The sequence below is a fragment of the Nicotiana attenuata genome, unplaced genomic scaffold (assembly GCF_001879085.1).
Source record: "Nicotiana attenuata strain UT unplaced genomic scaffold, NIATTr2, whole genome shotgun sequence".
Classification (NCBI taxonomy): domain Eukaryota; kingdom Viridiplantae; phylum Streptophyta; class Magnoliopsida; order Solanales; family Solanaceae; genus Nicotiana; species Nicotiana attenuata.
Genome location: NW_017671083.1, coordinates 93,661 through 119,063, shown reverse-complemented (window position 1 = coordinate 119,063; position 25,403 = coordinate 93,661). Strand labels below are relative to the sequence as shown.

The 25,403-nt window shown below is 37.3% G+C and overlaps 1 protein-coding gene across 1 annotated transcript; it reads left to right on the top strand.

The window, feature by feature from the left end:
* Positions 1-5,658: 5,658 nt before the first annotated feature.
* LOC109205792 lies at positions 5,659-6,218 on the top strand. The gene is made up of 2 exons (XM_019368541.1): positions 5,659-5,674; positions 5,773-6,218. The coding sequence occupies exons 1-2, from the start codon at positions 5,659-5,661 to the stop codon at positions 6,216-6,218; spliced, it is 462 nt and encodes a 153-aa protein (XP_019224086.1).
* Positions 6,219-25,403: the final 19,185 nt, after the last annotated feature.

Genomic DNA, 25,403 nt, shown 5'->3' with positions numbered 1-25,403 from the left:
GATTAAAGAGGGATTCAAGGGGAATCGATTGGAGGTAAGATTTTTGAACTTAAAACTCATTTCTATTGTGAAATCCACCTAGAAATTCATGGAAGCTAAGCCTAAAATTTGAAGAACTAGGGCTTGAGAAATTGGATTTTTGATTTGAGATTTGAAGGACCATTTGGGGTCGGATTTGAGAACTTTTGATATGTATGAACTCGTGGGGAGATAAGGAATCTAATGATGTGAAAATTTCTTAGTTTCAAGAAGTAGGCTCGGGACTCGAGTTTTGGTAATTTCGCGATTTGTGCCCGATATTGATTGTTTTCGCTTGGGCTTTGTTCCCTTAGCATATTGTGATGTATTCGTTCTAATTTTGGATAGATTCGATGCGCGTGGAGGCCGATTTGAGGGGCAAAGGCGTCGCAAGCTAGAGATGTAGCCGGTTCGAGGTGAGTAATGGTTGTAAATGATGTTCTGAGGGTTTGAAACCCCGGATTGCACATCGTAGTGCTTTATTGAGGTGAGGCACACGCTAATAGACGAGCGTGGGATCGTGCACTATTGGGGATTGTGACTTGGTCCGTCCCGATTGATGATTTTACCGCGTATTTGATTGAAATATATTTGCTATCATCATTATTTGGGCTGAATGCTATATTTGGACTCCGTGCCAGTTATTTGAACCCTTCGGGGATTGTTGTTGATGTTTCCTCACTGTTTTGACTTTATACTTGAACTCAGTCATGTTATTTCCACTGTTTTCAGAAATTCAGCCATGTTTACTTTGGTTTTATACTCAAATGATATTTAAATGATGTTTCGGGCTGAGAAAATAGTGTTTTACTGTTGCCCGAGAGGCTTATACGATTTTTGACTGAGTAAGGCCGAGGACCTGTGTTGTGAGGATATCTTTGGGATCGGGCTGCACGCCGTAGCGGTGATACATATCTTTGGGTTGGGCTGCACGCCGCAGCGGTGATACATATCTTTGGGATCGGGCTGCACGCCGCAGCGGTGATACACTGATTTGATTATGAGTCCGAGGGCCTGAGATTGTACGCCACGAGGTGGCTTGATATTGATATGAGGCCGAGAGCCTGTTTATGATGCCACGAGATGGCTTGTTATTGCGCTTGGGCCGTAAGGGGCCCCTCCCGGAGTCTGCATACCCCCAGTGAGCTCGGGTACCCAGTGTGATCCCGAGGGGCTGGTACTGTTCTATGTGATTGCCCGAGGGGCTTTATTGTTCTATGTGATTGCCCGAGGGCCTGGTACTGTTCTGAGATATTGCCCGAGGGACGGAGTTGTCAATATTATGCCCGAGGGGCGAACCTTATGTGTTTATCTTTCTTATTTGCCTGTCATTTACTTGCTTAATTGTGTATTTGTGCCCGATGGGCGGATTTCTGTGCTTATCTGCGTTAGTTGTTCAGCATTCATTCGCGTAACTGTTGAAAAATCATTTTCAAAGAGTTTTTAAACTGAGCTAAGATGTTTTAAGGGATTTTACAGCTTCATTGCTTTCTCAGTGGTTTCGAAATTGCTTTCATACAGCATGTTGATGCTCTTTTCGTGATTTATTATCGCTCAGTCTTTATTTATGATTATTACTCACTGAGTTGGAGTACTCACTTTACTCCCTGCACCATATGTGCAGATTCAGGTATTCTACACCCGGTAGCGGGTTTTGGCTGATCGGAGGCAGAGTTATCGGAGTTTAGCAAGGTAGCTGCTGGCGTTCGCAGCACTGCTTTTCTCCCTCCTTATTTTATTAGTTCGTACTTAGTACATTTCGGACTTTGTCAGTTGTATTTAGAGTTAGTAGATACTCATGACTAGTGACACCCCGGTTTGGGCTGTGTTTGGGTTGTACTTCCGCCTTGTTATGATATTATCCGCTGTTTAGTATTATTAAATCATGTTTTATTCTGTTGTATTGTTGTTTAGTGTTTAACGTTGAATTGGAAATGTGTCGGCTGACCATGTGTTCACGAGAGGCACCATCACGACCGGATCTGGGTTTAGGGTCGTGACACTCACAAAGATAGAAGTTTGGCTAATCATGCGGAAAGTAGTTCTCATGTGTTCCCGAAATCCTTTTGGAACCATTTATGGTCCTTAAATATTAAAAATAAGCTCAAACATTTCTTAAGAAAGTGTGTCTTAAATACATTGTCTGTTAAGAATATTATTAAAAAAAGAATTCACTCTATGGATGACGTCTATTCTATTTGTGGGATGGAACCTAAACTTTAGAGAACATGTTCTTTAAATGTCCTAGATCAATTATGGTGTGGAAAATGAGTCCGAGTCGTGGTCAAATTTGCATCTGATCTCTGATTTTGCTACATAGTGGTATAAGTTAGTGTTACACACTAAAAGATTCTCGAAAATTAATACCTTATTGCAACTAGCAGTGTCTATTTTATTAATGATTTGGAAGGCTAGGAATGATTATATTTTTAATTCGGTCATATGGAGTGAAAATGATGTTTTATCTAAACCATTGTTTGATTTTAATAAATTTACAGTTGCAAAGGAAGATGTTAACACTATAAGAGATGCTTCTACTAACCCACCATTACTAACTCTTTCTTCAGAAAAAGTGTTGCTTTATGTAGATGCAGGTCTGGATCTGCAGGTCTGGATCCAAATACTCGCAAAGCGAGTATTGGAATGGTAGCCTTAAAGGCTAATGGTGACGTGCTTTATGCCTATGTTAGTCCAATTCATTTTGTTGGAAAAGCCATAATAGCTGAAGCGTTGACAATAAGAAAAGCAGTTCAACTGGCGGTGAAATATGGATGGAAGAATATACATATCTTGTCTGATTCCTTAACAATGGTACAAATGCTTAAGGGAAGCAGAGGTCCTTCATGGGAGGTTAATACTGTTTGTGAAGATATTTGGGCACTTCAGCAACATCTAAGTGATGTATCTTTTAAGTATCTAAGTAGAGGGTTCAATACTTGTAGTCATCAGTTTGCTAAATTTTCTTTCTCACTACTTAGTGAAGTCTTTTGGTTTGACAACTTTCCTGTTTGGATTGTCAACGAGGCTTTATCTGGTTTTCTACCATTGACTGTTGGGTTTGATTATGCATGCTTTGTTTTCCCCGGAAAAAAAATATACAAGCTATGTGATTATGGCCAAACAAATTAAAATACTCTTAGTGGAAAGGAGAATTGGTAACGTAGATTTATGGAAATAATCCACCTATTCTATTCCGGTTTTTCCTAAATATTAAAAAAAGTATAGTTATGGTTGAGTCATAATTAACTTAAATAATTTATATAAGGTAAAATTTTAATTAATTTTAAAGTTGTTTTCTACAGAATTCAAATAAGTAAACATATATAATAAATAAACTTTTAGTTGATTTAGAAATCCTAAATATTAGGAAGTTAAACAAAATTACTTTGTCCAATATAAAACATATTTTAAAGGGTAAAAAAGCAAACGACATTATATAAATATTATACAAAATCGATAAAGAAATAATACATTATTCGAGTAGGAAAAAAGTTCGAAAATAATCGCATCTTCTTTACTGTCTTAAAAGCATGAAATCTCAATAAATAATTAAGTCTTTGAATTAATAAATTAGCAAAAAAAAAAAATTCAATTCAATATTTTTCAAAATCATTATGTAAGTAAAATTATCTGTCAAGTGTATAAAACTTTTAAGGTACATAAATTTATTTTCACTAAAAAGCATCGGCCGTGAAAGAAATAAGAATAGAGTAAAATCTATTATAATATAGTATTAAAAATTAAATTGCCATTAAGGATGTAATATAAGACCAAAGGTATTCAAAAGAAGTGTCGTCATCATTTTTTTTCTTTTTATATTCATTTCAATAAATGAGAATTCCCTATAATTTTTAATATAGTATCATATATTTTTGTAATTCAATATTAGTTACTTACAACTTTTATTGTTAGTTATTATTATTATTCTATGAGGAGTTCTACCTCACCCTCACAATTTTCTAAAATACCAAAAGATTCAAATTCTTCAATTTGTTTTGTTATCTTTGAATAATTATGGTGAAAGTATTTTTGTGTTATTTTCTTATAGTATTTGCTAACAAAAATAACAATAATTTTTATAAGATATTTCACGCCTCATAAATCATAAAAAGGGCATATAAAAACTTATGTGGAGTAGGATTTCTTTATTTTATTGAGCTAGCTTAGTGAAATTAGCATTCTATTTTAGGAACTTTCATTTTATTCTTTAATATTTGTCCAATAACGAAAAATATATTATTTAATAATATTTATGTAATTTTTAAAATTTATATATTTATTAATATAGGTACACGTGCAAAGCGCGTACCCTAAAACTAGTGGATAAATATGTATAAAGACAAAACTTTTGGATGATTTCAGAAGCTGGTAGGAATGAGCAGACGTCAAAGCTGCCAATATTAATAAGCTCACGACAAATCACATTAAGCAAAACTAATTGACCAAAAATTACAACATAGAAAAGGAAAAAAAAAAAAAAAAAACTAAACTCTAGACCAAGAAAGCTTTTCTGAAGCTGATTTTACATTTTACAAAGCCTCATGATGAGAAAAAAGCTAAACTGCAGTTCATATGTTCCTTGCCTGTATTCTTTCCTTCTCCACTTGGTTTCTTCGGGAATTCACAAAGACAACGTCTATGAGATTGGAATAAGTCGGACGAGTAAGTTTCGAATACTGAATATCCGAAATGAAAAAATAAACAATTTATGGAAGAAGGCCGATGTAAGGCGTTGTAGCAACGTAGTCTCGGTTGGCCGAGGAATCATGTGTTGACAACGAAGAAGAGTTGTTTTGTGAGATAACAGTACCAACTGCCTCTACAAACACCACAGCAAACTCAAACACCAATTTCACCATTCCTATGCACATTTCCAACCTTTGAATCACCATATTTATTGTCGAAAATGTATATTCGTCTCTGTTTGTTTTTCTCCTCTTTCTATTTTCCGCGTCTTTGGTTTCTCTTTGGTCCAACGTAGTACCTGTTCTATATATAGGTTCCAAGAAACAGCCTATGATATTTAGAAAACAAAGAAATCTTTAGCTAAATTTGGCTTTTGGAACTCCCAAGAGACGAGGGAATATAAAATAATACTTATAGCAATAATGACATGGAACAACCATTGTATTTTTTTCTTTTCTTTTTCTCTCTCAAATAATATAGGAGTGTCAAGGACAAGTTTGGAAGCTAGATTGTGTTTGATTTCAAGTTTCATTTTATGAGGGAGACCCTTGACATTTGACAACCTTATCCATCTATCATGTTGGCAATAAAATAGCGTGATATAATAAACCAACGTAGCATTACTAGGACGAAAAACAAAAGGGCTTTTTGATTAGAAAAATTAGTTGTACACAACGTTAAATAATGGAATTGGTTGTTAGGTATGTGTTTTAGGACAGGTGAAATATCACGGGCTGAGATAGATTAAGAATTTAAATTGGAAAAGTTCAATCTTTATATACTTCTACAATTATGGATTGAGAATTTAATATTGTTATTTGTTAAAATTTAAATAATATTTCACATATATATCCATCCATAGTGCTGATTGATGAGACGAGAAGCCGGGTCAATGCGAGACCGGAGGTCTAGAGGACCCTATAGTCTAATGATTTCAAGCTGAGCAGGACAAAAATGGAATACTTGGAGTGTAAGTTCAGTGACGAGACTCATGAAGCGGGCGTGGATGTGAAGCTTGATAGCCAAGTCATTCTGAGGAGGGATAGTTTCAAGTATCTCGGTCTATAGGTAACGGGGATATTGATGATGAGGTCTCCCACCGTATCGGTACGGGGTGGATGAAATGGAGGCTCGCATCCGGTGTTTTGTATAATAAGAAGGAGCCACCAAGACTTAAGGGTAAGTTCTACAGGGTGGTGGTTAGACATGCTATATTATATGGGCCTGAGTGTTCGCCAATCATGAACTCCCATGTTCAGAGGATGAAAGTAGTAGAAATGAGGATGCCGAGATGGATGTTTGGGCATACCAGGAGAGATAAGAATAGGAACGAAGTTATTCGGGACAAAGTGGGAGTGGCCTCCGTGGAGGACAAGATGCGGGAGTTGAGACTAAGATTGTTGGGGCACGTGCAGAGGAGGAGTACGGATGCTCCTGTTAGGAGGTGTGAAAGGCTGGCTGTGGCGAGGCAGAGAGGGGGTAGAAGAAGCCGAATAAGTATTGGGGAGAGGTGATTAGGCAGGATATGGCGCTACTTCAGCTCACTGAGGACATCACCCAGGTAGAAGGGTGTGGAGATCGAAGATTAGGGTAGTTGGCTAGTAGGTAGTCGAGAGTTCCCCGTTCTTTTTTAGTAATATTAGTAGCTCCCTTGTTTTTTTCGTTTGTTCTGTGTATCGTATTTTCCAATTAGTTACTAGTTGATGCTATTTATTTCTTTTACTTGTTGTTTCATTGTTGTTGTTGTTGTTGTTGTTACTATAGTTGTCTTTTTTCCTTTTTCCTTATCGTCCTTTATCCCCCTATTCTTTTTTTCTTTTTCCTCTTTCTTCTTCGTCTTCTTCCTTTCTCTCTTTTCACATTTTCTTGAGCCGAGGGTCTATTGGAAACAGCCTCTCTACTTCGCCAGGTAGGAGTAAGGTTTGCGTACACACTACCCTTCCTAGACCCCATTTGTGAGATTATACTGAATATGTTGTTGTTGTTGTGTATATATCCATCCATATAACAGAATATCGAATTCAATTGAAAAAACAAAAGTGCATCTGCCGGATTAATTAGTAGAAGATTCTCATTGATTGAGTTAGCTAGTTGACAAGCATAGTGATTAACTTTCACCTAATCTGAGCTTTTAAAACAAAATGTTGGCAATTGTTTAAGTTACTTTTTGGTGAAGAGGCATTTCTCTCTGGATATACTATGTCTCTTCAGAGGTTGCAAGTGCTTTGAAGCAATTTTTTAGACATATATATATATATATATATATATATATATATATATATATTGATATTGCTGCGGCGTGCAGCCCGATCCATAGGTATATAATCCTCACAACCAGGCCCTCGGCCTCTCTCAGTCATTATATATAATGCTTTGTTCCATTGCACCTAGCTAGTTTGTTCTAAAGAAACTGAAAATAAACTCTTTCCAACCAAACCAAGAAGTCGAGTCAGACCAACTTAAGATAAATATGTCTTTGATAGCGTTTGGTGTTAAATTTAGAAAGTCTTATACTTGCTCATTTTTAGAGAATTAACTCAAATAGCCGTCGACTCAACCACCTAAACTAAAAATAGACGGTAGAGATATAATATATCCATAATTTATGTACTGTATATGTATAATTATGTGAAATCATTGTATAATCTATGTATATGGCTAGAAAAAGAAAATAAAGAATATGACCAGCTATATAAATATCTTTGATTTTTTAGATATTTTTGAAAACCTGTACTATATATGACATACTCCATTATTTTTGTCAATTTGCTCTAATCGAGCAAACATTTACTCGATTCACACATGCAACATACACTCAGATTCGGAGTACAGAGTTTAGAGAGAAGAAGAAGAGAGAAGGAATGAGTTGAAGCTCATATTTTTCGGTTGGTACAGTAATAACGAACTTAGTTTATAGACTAAGTTGGTTATATTTCTTTCTGCACCTCTTAGTTTTTCTATTTACACTTCAGTCCTAATAACAACCTAACAACTAACTTGTTATTTTCACGCTCCCCTTCAAGCTGGAGGGTGAAACCGTGAAAGACATTGAACAATCCTAGCTTGGAGATTAGGACTCTATGCTGCTCAGCTCCCAGTCCTTTGGTCATCAGATCTACGAGCTCTTCTTTAGTGGAAATGTACTGAGGTGTGATCAGACCATCTTTAATTTTTTTTCTCCCACAAAATGACAGTCAATCTCTATATGCTTTTTTCACTCATGATAAACTGGATTAGATGTTATTTGCATAGTTGCTTTGCTGTCACAATGCAGTATTACTGGCTCCTTCACTATTAATCCTAACTCCTTCATTAGAATATGAAATTATTCATCAAACAACGGCCCCTTACACGCCCCAATCCAATGGGATTGCAGAAAAAAAAAGAATCATTCATTAAAGGAGATGATGAACGCATTATTGATAAGTTTTGGTTTGCCACATGTCACGACCCCAACCCCGGTCGTGATGGCGCCCAACATATTGCTAGGCAAGCCCGACCAATTATCAATCACAATCCTTCTATTATAGAGTTTAAATACCAATTAACATAAATAGAAGTCTGAAATAGTAGATAAAAATGTGCGAAAATCATAAAAACACCACTACATAGCCCACCGATCCGGTATCACAAGTCAAGAGCCGATATTACAAGTCTGTAAACAGCCTAAAACAGAGATAGTCTAAGAATACTGAAAATAAAGAAGATAGAAGGAGAAATCGGGCCTGCTGACGTCATGCAGCTACCTCGATGACTCCGGTGAATGATGAACAACAGGAAAACTCTCTCTATGCCTCGGGAACACCTGGATGTGCACACAAGGTGCAGGGAGTAATGTGAGTACTCCGACCCAGTGAGTAATAATCATAAATAATGGCTGACAGTAAGAAAACACGTAAAGGCACTAAGCAGTTCTATATCAAAGAAGTAAATCAACTCAAAGCAGCAAAATAGTGAATAAATCAAGTGAAATTTCTTTAGATCAGGTAAAACAGGTAGCTTATAAGGTATTTAACAAGTGTAAATCCGTTCCTCGTACACAGTAACCATATATTTCTCACAATAACCGAAATTAAAATAACCGCGGCGGCGTGCAGCCCGATCCGTACATCGCTGTGGCGCACAGCCCGATCCATATAAATAGTCGACTGCACTTACTGGGGGTGTGCAGACTCCGGAAGGGGCTCCTACAGCCCAAGCGCTATATTGCTTTAGATCAAGTGAATAAATCAAGTGAAATTTCTTTAGATCAGGTAAAACAGGTAGCTTATCAGGTATTTAACAAGTATAAATCCGTTCCTGGGGGTGTGCAGACTCCGGGAGGGGCTCCTACAGCCCAAGCGCTATATTGTTGCGGCGCGCAACCCAATCCACATAAACATTTGCTGCGGCGTGCAACCCGATCCATATAAGTATTTGCTGCGGCATGCAGCCCGATCCATAACATATACCACATCCTCACTGTTGGGTTCTCAACCCCTCTCAGTCATTTTAGGGCACAATTATATAAGGTAGGGATCTCAGCACACATATTTCCCTCATTTAGGATTAGCATTGATAAAACCGGTTCACATTGTTTTAAACAAATAAAAACATGACTGAGGATGTGATTTTTAATAAGTAAAGTGAGGAAAAATCAGTCATAATGCCCCTAAGGTTTCTACAAGTCGGCACAAGGCCCCAAACATGGCAGCTAGCTTAAATCATAATGATAATAATTAAATCTCAGTCAAAAATACGGTGAAATCATCAATCGGGATGGACCAAGTCACATTCCCCAGTAGTAATGGACCCCACGCTCATCAAACAACGTGTGTCTCACCTCAACATAGCACTACGTTGTGCAAATTCGGGGTTTCAAACCCTTAGGACACCATTTACAATCATTACTCACCTCAAACCGGCCAAAGCTCTAGCTCTCTATGCCCTTGCCTCTCAAATCGGCCTCCTCGCGCGTCGAATCTGACCAAAACCAGAGCAAATACATCACAATATTCTAAGGGAACAAAGCCCAAGCGAAAACAATCAAAAATATATCAAAATCTCAAAATTAGCAAAACCCGAGCCCCGGTCTCACTTGTCGAAACTCAGAAATTTTCACATCAACGGGTTCCTTATCTCGCCACGAGTCCATACATATCAAAAACTTCCAAATCCGACCTCAAATGGCCCTTCAAATCCCGATTTAAAATTTCAAAATCCCAAGCCCTAGTTCTTCCCTTTTTAGCTAAATTTCCATGAGTTTCTAGGTTAATTTCACAATATAATCATGTTTTTGGTTCATAAAACTTACCTGCAATCAATCCTTTTCGAATCCCTCTTCAATTCCTCCCAAAGAGCTCTCAAAATGTTCAACAATGGAGGAAAAATGACTTAAGCTCACGGAATAAAATGTGTAAAACCTTCTGCCCAGCTACAGTAATTCCTTCTATGCGATCGCAGATAAAACCATGCGATCGCGATGCACAAAACTCAGCTCACGCATAATTACTCTATGTGATTGCAATGAACACCCTGCGAACGCGATGCACTGCCCCTTTAACTCACTGCGATCGCACACACACTCACGCGATCGCGAAGACACACCACACAAGCCTATGCAATCGCAATCCCTTATACGGGATCACGTAGAACAAAATCATGCTGCCCCAAATAGCCCTATGCGATCGCATAAATGAACACCTGAACTGAAACCAGCAGAAATTTCTGCAATTCTCCAAGTCCGAAAAGGTCCGTTTAATCACCCGAAACTCACCCGAGGCTCTCGGGACCTCAACCAAGCATGCCAACATATCCCATAACGTCATTCAAGCTTGTTCCAATCATCAAAATACCTCAAACAACGTCAAATACTCAAAACTCATCGAATTCAAGCCTAAGTTTTCCAAGAACTTCCGAAATACACTTTCGATAAAAAACCCGACCAAACAACATCTGAATGACCTAAAATTTTGCACACACATCCCAAATGACATAACAAAGGTAATGCAACTCTCGAAATTTCATTCCGACCCTCGGATCAAATTCTCGCCTACCAACCGGAAATCGTCAAAATACTAACTTCGCCAATTCAAGCCTAATTCTACACCGGACCTCCAAAACCACTTCTGATCACATTCCTAAGTCACAAATCATCCCCCGAAGCTAACCGAACCATCGAAATTCACATCAGAGTCCTCTAACCCATAAGTCAACATCCGGTTGACTTTTCCAAACTAAGCCTTCCTTAAAGAGATGGTGTGTCTCATTTCCTACCAAAACCACTCCAAACCAACTTGATCACATAAGACACGGATAATGAAGCATATAGAAGCTGAAATGGGGAAAACGGAGCGGTAAATGATGAGACGACGGGTCAGGTCGTCACACCACAGAACTTCTGAGGGGAAGCCGTTCTTACGGCTAGCCGAATACTAAATCGAGTACCCCATAGCAAAACACAATCCATTCCATATGAAAAATGGAAAGGAAGGAAGCCCAACTTGAATTATTTTAAAGTGTGGAGGTGTTTGGCAAAAGTGCAAGTTGCTAAACCCAAAAGGGTAAAAATAGGACCGAAAACCGTTGATTGTGTTTTCATAGGATATACGACTAATAGTAAAGCATATCGATTTCTTGTTCATAAATCAGAAAATCCTGACATTCATAATAAGACGGTTATAGAATTAGATAATGCTGAGTTCTTTGAAAATATATATCCATATAAAAAGGAATGTGAGTCGATTGGTGAAGGATATAAACGACCTCGGGAAGAAACAAAAGAAAGTACACTTAACCAGGAGGATCCAAGACGTAGTAAACGTCAAAGAACAAAGGCCAAAGCATATCAGAATTGGATTATGCTTGTGTGTTGGGTTGCTTAATGTACATCATGAATTGTACACGACCAGATATAGCTTGTGCTATAAGTAAATTGAGTCGATATACGAGCAATCCAGGTCAATCTCATTGGATGGCCATGAAATGAGTTTTGGGGTATTTAGTAGTACATACCTAGGACTTTGCTTTGCACTACAGTAAATATCTTGCGGTGATTGAGGGATACTGTGATGCAAATTGGATCACCGGATCAACAAATTCCAAGTCCACAAGTGGATATGTATTCACTATTGGTGGAGGAGTGGTATCTTGGAAGTCATCCAAACAAACTTGTATTGCCCGCTCTACAATGGAGGCTGAATTCATAGCCTTAGATAAAGTCGGTGAAGAAGCTAAATAGTTCCAGAATTTCTTGGAAGATATTCCATTTTGGCCCAAACCGTTGGCACCAATATGCGTACATTGCAATAGTAGAGCGGCAATTGGAAGGGCTGGGAGCGTTATGTATAACGATAAATCTTGTCATATACGCCGAAGACATAAAACCGTTAGACAATTACTCTAGAGGAATTATCACGATTGACTATGTAAAGTCAAGTGATAATGTGTTTTATCCACTTACAAAAGGCCTAACTAGAGAGGTAGTTGAGAAGTCATCAAGGGGAATGGGACTGTGGCCGAGAACAAGTCATAGTGGCGGTAACTCTACCTAGAAGACTGGAGATCCCAAGATCTAGGTTCAAGGAGATCAAACAAAGTCATTAATGACGGTTCAACATTGTCAACTAAACTTTTGGTCCATTCTCGCGATGAGACAATGTTCAGTACCAAGGATAAAACATTAAGGCTTTTTAATGATTTCTAAATTTGATACGCGGTATATCAAATAGTGTATCTACAGAATGACACATTTAGGAATCACCTATGTAAGTGTCAAGTATTAGCCGCTTCAAGGAGAACTTTATAAGGCCAGTTCTCTACACACTTATGAAACCGGGCGGTGTTCATGGCTGAAACGAACACAACAATGAGAACCAAAGACGGTTATGATTGGTTGTGTGACTTGTGGTTGTGTAGGTATACACCAAAGTTCAACAGTTCAAAGATATCAAATCTACCGATTGATCGAGTATATCCGACATAAGTTCACTACGGAAAGTTCAAAGGGAAACCTACTTATCCAGATGCAATTAATCCTTGCTTGCGAATCACACAGTTTTTCATGCATACTTCCGTGATATAGCCATTCCCCATTCATGTGGGGGATCGTTGGATTTTTTTATGTATTTAATTAATATATTAAATACTTAAAAGGTGGTGAATGAGAAATGGAGGGAAATGAAATTTTGAGTGAAATTTTAAGTTCCCCCTCTTGGCAAATGGACACTGTCCCATATTGGAAGAGGAAGAGGTTTTTTATGGGTATATAAGCAATTTCTCTTCTTTTAGCTCTTAAAGAGTTGAGAAGAAGGTCAGCCTCGCGCTGTCGTCGTCATCGCTCGCTCGACTCGGCTTCGGCTTCGGCTACGGCTACGGCTTCGGCTTTAGATGATTTGGATTTGGATTTGGATTTGAATTTGGATTTGGTCAAATGATCGATTCATTGATTAACTTTTTGGACCAAATTTATTTTTTAATAGTAAAATATTAACAGAAATGTTATTAAATATTTATTTTAATAACAGAATATTAAAACAAATATTAATATTAAATCCTCCAATCCGTTTTTTCTGTTTTGGTAACAAAAAATTAACTACCCTTTAATTTTCCCTCTTTAGTTTCCTCTTTATTGTTGAGTAAATGGCCATTTATGTAATGGAATTTATGATGTGGCCGTTTTACATAAACAGCCATTCTAAAGAGTTGCTCCTCTTCAGATTTCAGCCCAACTTTGGCTATAAATACAACACTATTCTGCTCAAAATTTTACTACGATTTTCTAAGTTTCTCCTCCTTCTTCTGCATACTTTTAGCATCAAACAAAGCAACAGTAAGTGTGATTTGCTACCGAACTTTGTGTTCGCTGAAACACTAGGGTTTGAAGTACCACTACACCAGTGTGTAATTCGTTCTATCCTGGGAGGAAATAATCCATATCCTTGGGTACTAGGAGGGGATTAAATTCCTTAAGGAAAGACTGTGAATTTAGTGGGCTCGAATTGGTTTTCTGTTATTTCGTTGTTCATTTCTGTTTATGTTCATTTATATTTCCAGAATTATTTTACAAATACAGTATACTAACAAGCTTAAGGAATTTAATATATTTTCTGTATTTGTACTTACTATTTCTGGAGAGTAAAACCTTTGTGGTTTTGTACTCCATTAAAATCTACGTGATTTTAACGTCCGTGTCATTTTTTACAGAAATGACTAATGAGAATGAGAACCAAGCTGTTCCAATGGTGACTGTCAATGCCTCAACGAGCCGAACAACACCGGCGGACAAACCCGAAAAATTTTCCGGGATTGATTTCAAGCGCCGGCAGCAAAATATGTTCTTCTATTTGACTACTCTAAGTCTCCAGAAGTACATCAAGGAAGATGTTCCTGTGCTGTCCGATGAAACTCCAGAAACTGAACGCTTTCTCGTGATTGAGGCGTGGAAGCATTCAGATTTTTTGTGCAAGAATTATATTCTAAGCAGGCTGGAGGATGCTTTGTATAACGTCTACAGTGGCGTAACGTCAAAGGAACTGTGGACTGCGCTTGAAAAGAAATACAAAACCGAAGATGCCGGGTTGAAAAAGTTTGTGGCTGCAAAGTTTTTGGACTACAAAATGGTAGATAGCAAGTCTGTTATTACCCAAGTCCAGGAATTGCAAGTGATTATTCACGATCTCCTTGCTGAAGGTATAAACCAAATTAATATTGATGTTAAAAGTAGTAATCTTAGTATTTTTACTAACAGAAACTTCATTGAAGGTCTTGTCATCAATGAAGCATTTCAAGTAGCAACGATGATTGAGAAGTTGCCACCTTTGTAGAAGGACTTCAAAAACTACTTGAAACACAAATGCAAGGAGATGTCCCTTGAAGATCTCATTGTTCGGCTGAGAATCGAAGCAACAAAGATGCTGAAAAGAGAGCCCGTGGAAACTCAACAATAATGGGAGCAAATATTGTTGAAGAGAACAAAAAGAGGAAGAAGGCTTCTGGACCGAAATACAACCCAAGCAAGAAGCGGTTCACTGGAAACTGCTACAACTGTGAAAAAATCGGGCATAAATCTACGGAGTGTCGTGCTCCGAAGAAAGACAAGAAGAAGGGTCGAGCAAACATGGTTGAAAAGCATGATGATGTTGATGACTTATGTGCCATGCTTTCCGAATGCAATTTGGTGGGCAATCCTAAATGGTGGTGGATTGATTCTGGAGCCACTTGCCATGTTTGTGCTGTTAGAGAAGCTTTTGCTACTTATGCTCCTGTTGGACCCGATGAGACGATTTCTATGGAAAATGCTTCAAAGACCAAGATTGAAGGATATGGGAAGATATTTCTCAAAAAGACTTCCGGAAAAGTGGTGACTTTGAACAACGTCCTTCATGTTTCCGAGATTAGGAAGAATTTGGTCTCTACTGGACTTCTTGTTAAGAATGGTTTTAAATGTGTTTTTGTTTTCGATAAGGTTGTAATAATTAACAATGAAATATTTGTAGGAAAAGGTTACCTCACTGAGGGGCTTTTCAAGCTGAATGTAATGGTTGTTGAAAATAATAATAAAATTTCAACTTCGTCTTACTTACTTGAGTCAAATGAATTATGGCATATACGTTTGGGTCATGTCAATTATAAAACCTTACGGAAAATGATTAATTTGAAAGTATTGCCCAAGTTTGAATGTGACAAATCAAAATGTCAAGTATGTGTGGAATCTAAGTATGTAAAACATCCTTATAAGTCGGTTGAACGGAATTCAAATCCTTTAGACTTAATTAACACAGATATTTGTGACATGAAGTCAATACCATCTCGCGGTGGAAAAAAGTATTTCATAACTTTTATTGACGATAGTACTCGATATTGCTATGTTTACTTACTTAATAGTAAAGATGAAGCAATAGACGCATTCAAGCAATACAAAAATGAAGTTGAAACGCAACTTAATAAGAAAATCAAAATGATAAGAAGTGATAGGGGTGGTGAATATGAATCTCCTTTGGAACAAATATGTTTAGAATATGGAATTATTCATCCAAACAACAGCCCCTTACACGCCCCAATCCAATGGGATTGCAGAAAGAAAGAATCGTTCATTAAAGGAGATGATGAACGCATTATTGATAAGTTCTGGTTTGCCACAGAACTTGTAGGGGGAAGTCGTTCTTACGGCTAGCCGAATACTAAATCGAGTACCCCATAGCAAAATACAATCCATTCCATATGAAAAATGGAAAGGAAGGAAGCCCAACTTGAATTATAGTAAAGTGTGGGGGTGTTTGGCAAAAGTGCAAGTTCTTAAACCCAAAAGGGTAAAAATAGGACCGAAAACCGTTGATTGTGTTTTCATAGGATATGCGACTAATAGTAAAGCATATCGATTTTTGGTTCATAAATCAGAAAATCCCGACATTCATAATAATACGGTTATAGAATCAGATAATGCTGAGTTCTTTGAAAATATATATCCGTATAAAAAGGAATGTGAGTCGATTGGTGAAGGATCTAAACGACCTCGGGAAGAAACAAAAGAAAGTACACTTAACCAGGAGGATCCAAGACGTAGTAAACGTCAAAGAACGTCTACTTCATTTGGACCAGATTTTGTGACTTTCTTATTGGAAAATGAGCCTCAAACATTTAAAGAAGCTATGTCTTCTTCGGAATCATTGTTTTGGAAAGAGGCAGTCAGTAGTGAAATAGAATCCATATTGAACAACCATACATGGGAATTGGTTGATCTTCCTCCTGGAAATAAACCGTTGGGTTCTAAATGGATCTTTAAGAGGAAAACAAAAGATGATGGTACTATTGACAAGTATAAGGCAAGACTTGTGGTCAAAGGGTATAGACAACGGGAAGGTCTTGACTATTTTGATACATACTCTCCAGTTACAAGAATTACGTCCATACGAACGTTAGTAGCGTTAGCTGCAGTTTATGGTCTTGAAATTCATCAAATGGATGTTAAGACGGCCTTCTTAAAATGGAGAGTTGGAGGAAGAAATCTACATGGAACAACCTGAAGAGTTTGTGGTTCCAGGTGAAGAAAAGAAGGTCTGTAGACTTGTTAAGTCCCTTTACGGATTAAAACATGCACCCAAACAATGGCATGCTAAATTTGACCAAACAATGTTGTCAAATGGATTTAAGATAAATGAATGTGATAAATGTGTGTACATTAAAAATGTTCCAAATCACATAGTCATTGTTTGCTTATATGTGGATGATATGCTCATAATGAGTAATGACGTTGCCAACATAAATGCTACTAAGCGTATGCTAACTAGCAAGTTTGATATGAAAGACTTGGGAGTTGCTGATTTAATTCTGGGAATAAAGATCCATAAGACTTCTCAAGGTCTAGCATTGTCACAATCTCATTATATTAAGACAGTACTTGAAAAATTCAAGCACTTGGGCTTTAAAGTTGCAAAGACTCCAATTGACGTGAATCTTGCATTAGCAAAGAACAAAGGCCAAAGCATATCACAATTGGATTATGCTCGTGTGTTGGGTTGCTTAATGTACATCATGAATTGTACACGACCAGATATAGCTTGTGCTATAAGTAAATTGAGTCGATATACGAGCAATCTAGGTCAATCTCATTGGATGGCCATGAAANAGATGGGGTTGGGGTTTGGGGGGGGGGGGGGATTGGGGGTGGGTGGATGGTGCAGAAAAACGAAAAAATATGAAACAGAAAACAGAAAATTGAAATTATAAAAAAAGTAAAACAATAAAAAATAGAGTTGGTTTTGCGCGGGGGGAGGGGGGGTAGGGGGTTAGGGGGGAGGGTGGGTGGCGCAGAAAAACAAAAAAATAAAAAATTTAAAAAGTAAAATTCTTTTGGGGGTTTTGCGGGGGGGTGTTGTAGGGGTAGGGTGGGTGTGTGGGTGGGTGGGTGGTGTAGAAAAACAAAAGGACAGAAAATTAAAAATACAAAAAAAAAATATGGGGCAACTAAGTAAATTTCTAGATAAGTTGGGTTGAGATCCTTTGTTTTGGGTGAGTTTCATGGGTTGTATTTGGGCTGTTAAATGGGTCGGAATGGGCTATAAAAAATAATGGGTTAACTTGGGCTCAACCCAAATTGACCCATGAGCTAAAATGTTTGTAGCCCAACCCATTAATCTCAGGGCTAGTTGGGCGGTTAGATTGGTTTGGGCTCAAATTGCCACCCCTATTTAGTACATACCCAGGACTTTGCTTTGCACTACAGTAAATATCTTGCGGTCATTGAGGGGTACTGTGATGCAAATTGGATCACTGGATCAACTGATTCCAAGTCCACAAGTGGATATGTATTCACTATTGGTGGAGGAGCGGTATCTTGGAAGTCGTCCAAACAAACTTGTATTGCCCGCTCTACAATGGAGGCTGAATTCATAGCCTTAGATAAAACCGGTGAAGAAGTTGAATGGCTCCGGAATTTCTTGGAAGATATTCCATTTTGGCCCAAACCGTTGGCACCAATATGCATACATTGCGATAGTAAAGCGGCAATTGGAAGGGCTGGGAGCGTTATGTATAACGGTAAATCTCGTCATATACGACGAAGACATAAAACCGTTAGACAATTACTCTCTAGAGGAATTATCACGATTGACTATGTAAAGTCAAGTGATAATGCGTCGGATCCACTTAAAAAAGGCCTAACTAGAGAGGTAGTTGAGAAGTCATCAAGGGGAATGGGACTGTGGCCGAGAACAAGGCATAGAGGCGGTAACTCTACCTAGAAGACTGGAGATCCCAAGATCTAGGTTCAAGGAGATCAAACAAAATCATTAATGACATTTCAACATTGTCAACTAAACTTTTGGTCCATTCTCGCGATGAGACAATGTTCAGTACCAAGGATAAAACATTAAGGCTTTTTAATGATTTCTAAATTTGATACGGAGTATATCAAATAGTGTAACTACGGGATGACACATTTAGGAATCACCTATGTAAGTGTAAAGTGTTAGCCGCTTCAAGGAGAACTTGGTAAGGCCAGTTCTCTACGCACTTATGAAACCAGACGGTGTTCATGGCTGAAACGAACACAACAATGAGAACAAAAGACGGTTAAGGGTTGGTTGTGTGACTTGTGGTATTCTAGGTATACACCAAAGTTCGACGGTTCAAAGATATCAAATCTACCGATTGATCGAGTATATTCGACATAAGTTCACTACGGAAAGTTCAAAGGGAAACCTACTTATCCAGATGCAATTAATCCTTGCTTGCGAATCACACAATTTTTCATGCATACTTCCGTGATATAGCCATTCCCCATTAATGTGGGGTTTTGTTGGGTTTTTTATGTATTTAATTAATATATTAAATACTTAAAAGAGGGTGAATGGGAAATGGAGGGAAATGAAATTTTGAGTGAAATTTTAAGTTTCCCCCCTTAGCAAGTGGACATTGTCCCATATTGGAAGAGGAAGAGGTTTTTTATGGGTATATAAGCAATTTCTCTTCTTCTAGCTCTTAAAGAGTTGAGAAGAAGGCAAGCCTCGCGATGTCATCGTCATCGCTCGCTCGGCTCGGCTTCGGCTTCGGCTACGGCTACGGCTACGGCTACGGCTTCGGCTTCGGCTTTGGCTTCGTATTTGGATTTGGTCAAATGATCGATTGATTGATTAACTTTTTGGACCAAATTTATTTGTTAATACTGGATATGTTGTTGTTGTTGTGAAATATATCAATCCATATAACAGAATATCGAATTCAATTGAAAAAACAAAAGTGCATCTGCCGGATTAATTAGTAGAAGATTCTCATTGATTGAGTTAGCTAGTTGACAAGCATAGTGATTAAATTTCACCTAATCTGAGCTTTTAAAACGAAATGATGGCAATTGTTTAAGTTACTTTTTGGTGAAGAGGCTTTTCTCTCTGGATATACTATGTCTCTCCAGAGGTTGCAAGTGCTTTGAAGCAATTTTTTAAACATTTAATTTGATCATTAGAATCTTCTCAGATAAATACTGCTAATTAACTAAGATGAAAGGGAAAAGGGATTTATATATATAGCTAGCTTCGGTCCATTGCACCTAGCTAGGTTGTTCTAAAGAAACTGAAAACAAACTCTTTCCAACCAAACCAAGAAGTCGAGTCAGACCAACTTAAGATAAATATGCTTTGATACCGTGTGGTGTTAAATTTAGAAAGTCTAATACTTGCTAAATTTTTTTAAGAATTAACTCAAATAGCCGTTGACTCAACCATCTAAATTAAAAATAGACGGTGAAAATATAATATATTCATTATAAATATATATATATATATATATATATGGTGGGGGGGGGGGGAGGGGGGGAGGGGGGAGGGGCTAGAAAAAGAAAACAATGAATATGACCGGCTATATAAGTATATTTGTTTTTTAGATATTTTTTAAAAACTGTACTATATATGACATACTCCATTATTTTCTTTATCATTTTACTCTTTTCCTTCGGGCTTTGGTGCTTTTTTTCATAATTGCTTGCAAGAATATCTCAATTTATGGTTCGCTTCTCAAGCTTAAGATATTTGTTTTTGCTTATTGTTGCTTGCAAGTGTATTTATTTTGCTCTTCTTTGGCCTTTGTGGTCATTGCAAGTGAATTTGAGGGGTTACGTTATTCAATGTGAATTAAGGAAATATATTATTTTGCTTTTACTAATTGTGCACGAGCCATCTTCTTTTTCTTGTGAAAATGGATCAAAGACACAAGGCACATCATAATAGTTAGGGGAATTGCTTCTCAGACTTTCATTCTCTATTTTGTAATCAAAGGAAAAGTCATTTCCCAGGCTAGTAGCTACAATGATTGAATTTTCATTTCTTTTTTTATGGGAATAAATATTAAAGAAAATGACAACCCGACAAATTAAACTTGATTTTATTGTGTAATTTAATTTGTATATTTATATAATTAGCATAGTTATTTGATTTATATGTTAAATGTTGGTTTGGGAAAATATATTTTTCATATATAAATTTATTCGATATGGTTCGGTACTTTTTCGGTTTATTTTATAAAATTAAAGATCTACCTTATTATTCGGTACGGATATAAATTTATATAAAAACGTACGATTTTGTTAAAAGAACTCTAAAAATTGGTTCGGCCGGTTTAGTCAGTTTTTAGGCAAAATGTTTTGTATGATGCGGAAGTTGTTAGGCAAAATGTTTCTATTATAGCATTCATCAGGCTGTACAAAATGATACCATATGTGAAAAGAAAATAAAACCGATCAAATATACCGACAAGCCCCAGTCCCCTTTTCTCTTTTAGTTTCTTATTTTTTGAGTTTCATGACATTGCTATCTAACTATAAACCAAAAGAATACTATATGCAAAAGTGTATATATTTTGCTAGAAGCAAGTGAGAAAAGTGGCATGGTGACCCTGAGATATGAGTTTTATAAGACTTGATTGTGACAGCCAGATTGAAACATTTCTGAAATTTTAATTAAATTGCTTGATTTAAAAAAAAAAAAGAAATAGGATAAGAACTCACCTAAATTTTTGGATAGTTTTAAGAATATGTGGTATATTTTGTCCTAAAGTAGCAGCAGAAATTTAATTATGAAATTGATTAGAAGTATGATGGGAGCTGGGGGAAATTCGACGTTTGAAGTGCCCCCTAATTTCATTTCTTTTTAGCAACGCTTTGTGCACTTCATTGAGCCTTTTATGATGTCGACTCATAATCACAAAAGAATTACAGTGATTCATTCTCGAAATTTTTCATAAAAATTCTAGTCGATAGAGAATATTTATGTTAAAGTTTAAACCTCGAAAATTGAACATCATATTTGACCTCTTTCCCTATTTAGAAAAACCCAACCAAATATATATATATATATATATATATATATATATATATATATATATANTGAAGTTTTACAGTTATAGTGATATTCTATTGTGTTGGTTTGAGGAATAAGTGTCTTGGAGGATTTGAGTTGATTTTGAAACACTTGTCTTTATCTTGTGAATGGTGATGTTATACATATATATATATATATATATATATATATATATATATATAGGGATTAATAAAGTATGGGTTAGTAATGCAAACATTAGTGATATAGAGATCAATATTTCTTATCCACTATTTGATGTGGTGTATTAAAAAGTTAAAATGCGTTGCATAATGTTTGAGAAAATTAGCTGTTTAAAAAAATTCATTCCATATTCTTTAGCTTTAAGAGACTTTAAGGATATTTTTTTTAACCATGCTAATACATGCATTAATAGCCTTGATATTGCTAATACTGTTATGTCCAGGAAGAGGCAAACCCGAAAATAAAGAAGATAAAGAACACCAAATTTTAACGTGGAAAACCCTTCAAATCGAAGGTAAAAACCACGGGATCATAAAGATCCTAAATGCTCCACTATAACAATAAGAGGGTTACAAAAGTTTTCCAAATTGGCTACACAACAAGTGCCAAACACGGAGCAACAATAGCAATAAGAGCAACAATTAATCAATTGAAAAAAGAGGAGAATCCACAAAAATGAAGCTGCTATTCGAGGCTCGAAATCAGATGCTAAGAGCCTCCAAATCCGATCTCCACCGTTCAAATTAAAGATCAAGATGTAAAAAACACTCCTGCAAAATTTCAGCCCGATCCAACGGTTAACGAGTCGGACAATGTGATTTGAAGTTGGCTAGTCGGAATAAAAAACTGCAGCAAAACAAATACTTTTCTTCTCTTCTCTCTTGATGAAAGCTCTCTCAAAAACCACTCTTATGTGCTTAAGTCTTTCAAAGACTTGTATCAATGAGGATAGAACAATTCTCTAAGGTTGTCCTATATATAGATCATGAGTGGTGCTTTCTCTTAAAGTCAAAACCCACTCAAAATAGGAATAAACACCGAATCCAATTCCGAATAGGATGGAAACCAAAAGAGAATAGGATTAGGCCATTGGGCCTTTGGCTGGAAAACATGGGCATGTGCCCAACAAACTCCCCCTCCAGCCAAGGGGCCAAATGTGTCTTCAAGTAGAGGAACTATTGACAAGCTTCACGCCTGCCAATTTTCTGCAAAATTCATGTTTATCTGCAACCACCGCCTTTGTCATCATATCCGAAGGATTTTCATCAGTTTGTATCTTCTCAGCCTCAAATAATTTCTCTCCCACGATCATTCTTATCCAATGATACTTTCTATTTATACGTTTGGTCTTAGAATGAAAAGTGGAGTGCATGGTGAGACAGATAGCAATCTGATTATCACAAAATAAGATGTATCTTGGCTGCTCAAAGCCGAGATCATTAATAAACTCCTTCATCCATAATAGTTCTTTGGCACCTTCTGTGACAGCAATATATTCGGCTTCTATGGTGAATAGAGCCATGCACTTCTATAGTCTAAAATTGCCAAGAAATAGCTCCCCCTGCAAAAGTGATCAAATAGCCAGAAGTAGATCTTGAATTATCAAGATTGCCTCCTAAATCAGAGTCTGTGTAACAAAAAAGTTCAGGCTTGCCATTGTCAAAGCACAACTTCAAATTTGTACTACCTTCCAAATACCATAATATCCATTTTACTGCATCCCAATGTTCTTTTCCATGATTAGAAAGGAATCTACTAACAGTACCAACGGCATGTGCAATATCTGGTCTAGTGCAAACCTGTGATGACCCAAAAGGTCATCACTCGTTTTGAAAGTAAATTCTGTTCTCTAATGCCTTAAAAACCTCCTTTTGTCTCACCTCGATTTGCATGCGCAATCCGGGCATATATCCGGAAAGCTTTTATGCGAAAATTTGAGGAAAATGCTAATTTTGCCTTTAAAATTAAATTTAAGTTGACTTCAGTCAACATTTTGGGTAAACGGACCCGGGACCGTGATTTGACGGTCCCGGAGGGTCGGTAGAAAAATATAGGACTTGGGCGTGCACCCGGAATTGAATTCCGAGGTCCCAAGCCCGAGAAATAAATTTTTGAAAGAAATTGTTTAACTGAAAATGTAAGAGTAAAGATGTTTAAATTTGATGGTATCGGGCCCGTATTTTGGTTCCGGAGCCCGGTACAAGTTTACAATAATAATTAGGTTGAATCTGAGGAATTTGGTAAGAATCAAAGTTCGTTTGGTATAAATCGGACCTTTAGTTGAAAAAATGGAAATTTTAATGTTCTTGAGTAATATCATGAATTTGAGGTTGAATTCATAGTTGTTGATGTTATTTTGATGATTTGATCGCACGAGCAAGTCCGTATAATGTTTTTGGACTTGCGTGCACGTTTGGTTTGGAGCTCCGAGGGCTCGGGTGAGTTTTGGATAGGCCGCGGAGTGTTTTGAACTTAGGAAAAATTGCTTGTATGTTGCAGCTGTGTAACAGGACTCTGATCTCGCAATTGCGAGATCAGGCCTCGCAAATGCGAGGTGCTCAGGGTTGGGAATTGCGACCCCAGTGTCGCAAATGCGAACCCAGCCTGGGCAGGCCCTCTTCGCAAATGCGAGCATTGGGTGGGAATTGCGAAGCCTGCCCATCGCAATGCGATGATTTCCTTCGCATTGCGAAGATGACAGGGTTCCAAAGGGGTTCACAATTGCGAACCCTGGTTGCAATTGCGACATCTGAGACCTACTAAATGAGATTTTGACGGGATTTTATCCATTTTTCGAACTCTTTCAAACTCTAAACTCTTGTGGGCGATTTTTCAAAGAAAGATTCTTCTCCAAATCATTAGTAAGTAATTTCTAACTTATTTTCTTCAATCTATAACATCTTTTTACATGATTTCAATTCAAAATCAAGGGTTTTTCATGGGGAATTGGGTGTTTTGAGTAGAAGTTAGGATTTTCAAATTTTGGGGATTTGGACCTCGATTTTGAGGTTCGATTTCAAAACTAATTATATATTTGAGTTCGTGGGTGAATGGGTGATCGGGTTTTGGTTCGAATTTCGGGTTTTGACCAAGTGGGCCCGGGGTCGGGTTTTAACTTTTTGGGGAAAATATTGGGAAAGCTATTTTCATGCATTAGAATTGGTTTATTTAGCATTTATTAATGTTATTAAGTAAATTGTGACTAGATACAAGCGAATTGAAAGTGGAACCGAGAGGTAAAGCGGTAGTACTGGCTTAATTTGTCCGTGGAATCGAGGTAAGTGTTTGGTCTAACATAAGCTTGAGGGAATAGGAGTTGTGGTCTTATTTGCTATGTGTTAAGTGTTGAGTACGGCGTATAGGTGTGGTGAAGAGTATCAATATGTTGGTGTCAAGCATGCCCGTGAGTCTTATATTATGATCGTTGTGACTCCGTTATGTATTGTCCATGCTTAATATGATGCTTATAAATGCTGAACAAGGCTTATGAAAGTATTTTTGGTAATTGACCATTGTTGAGCATTGGCTCAAGTTGAGACTTATGTTGTGAAGTGATTGTGGAAACGAGATGAGATATATTGTTGTTTCCCTTGCCGGGATGTTATTATTTATGATATTGTTTCCATTGCCGGGATGTTATTGTTTCCTTTACCGGGATGTTATTGCCTATGATATTGTTTCCCTTGCCGGGATGTTATTGTTTATGTTATTGTTTCCCTTGCCGGGATGTTATTGCTTATAATATTGTTTTCCTTGCCGGGATATTGTTGTTATACTATTGTTCCCTTGCCGGGATTCTTTTGTGATTGGTGTTGATTTGTATAGTGGGAACGAGTTGCAAGCCGCAATAATATTATATGGGATCGGGTTGCACGCCACAACAAGGAGTAA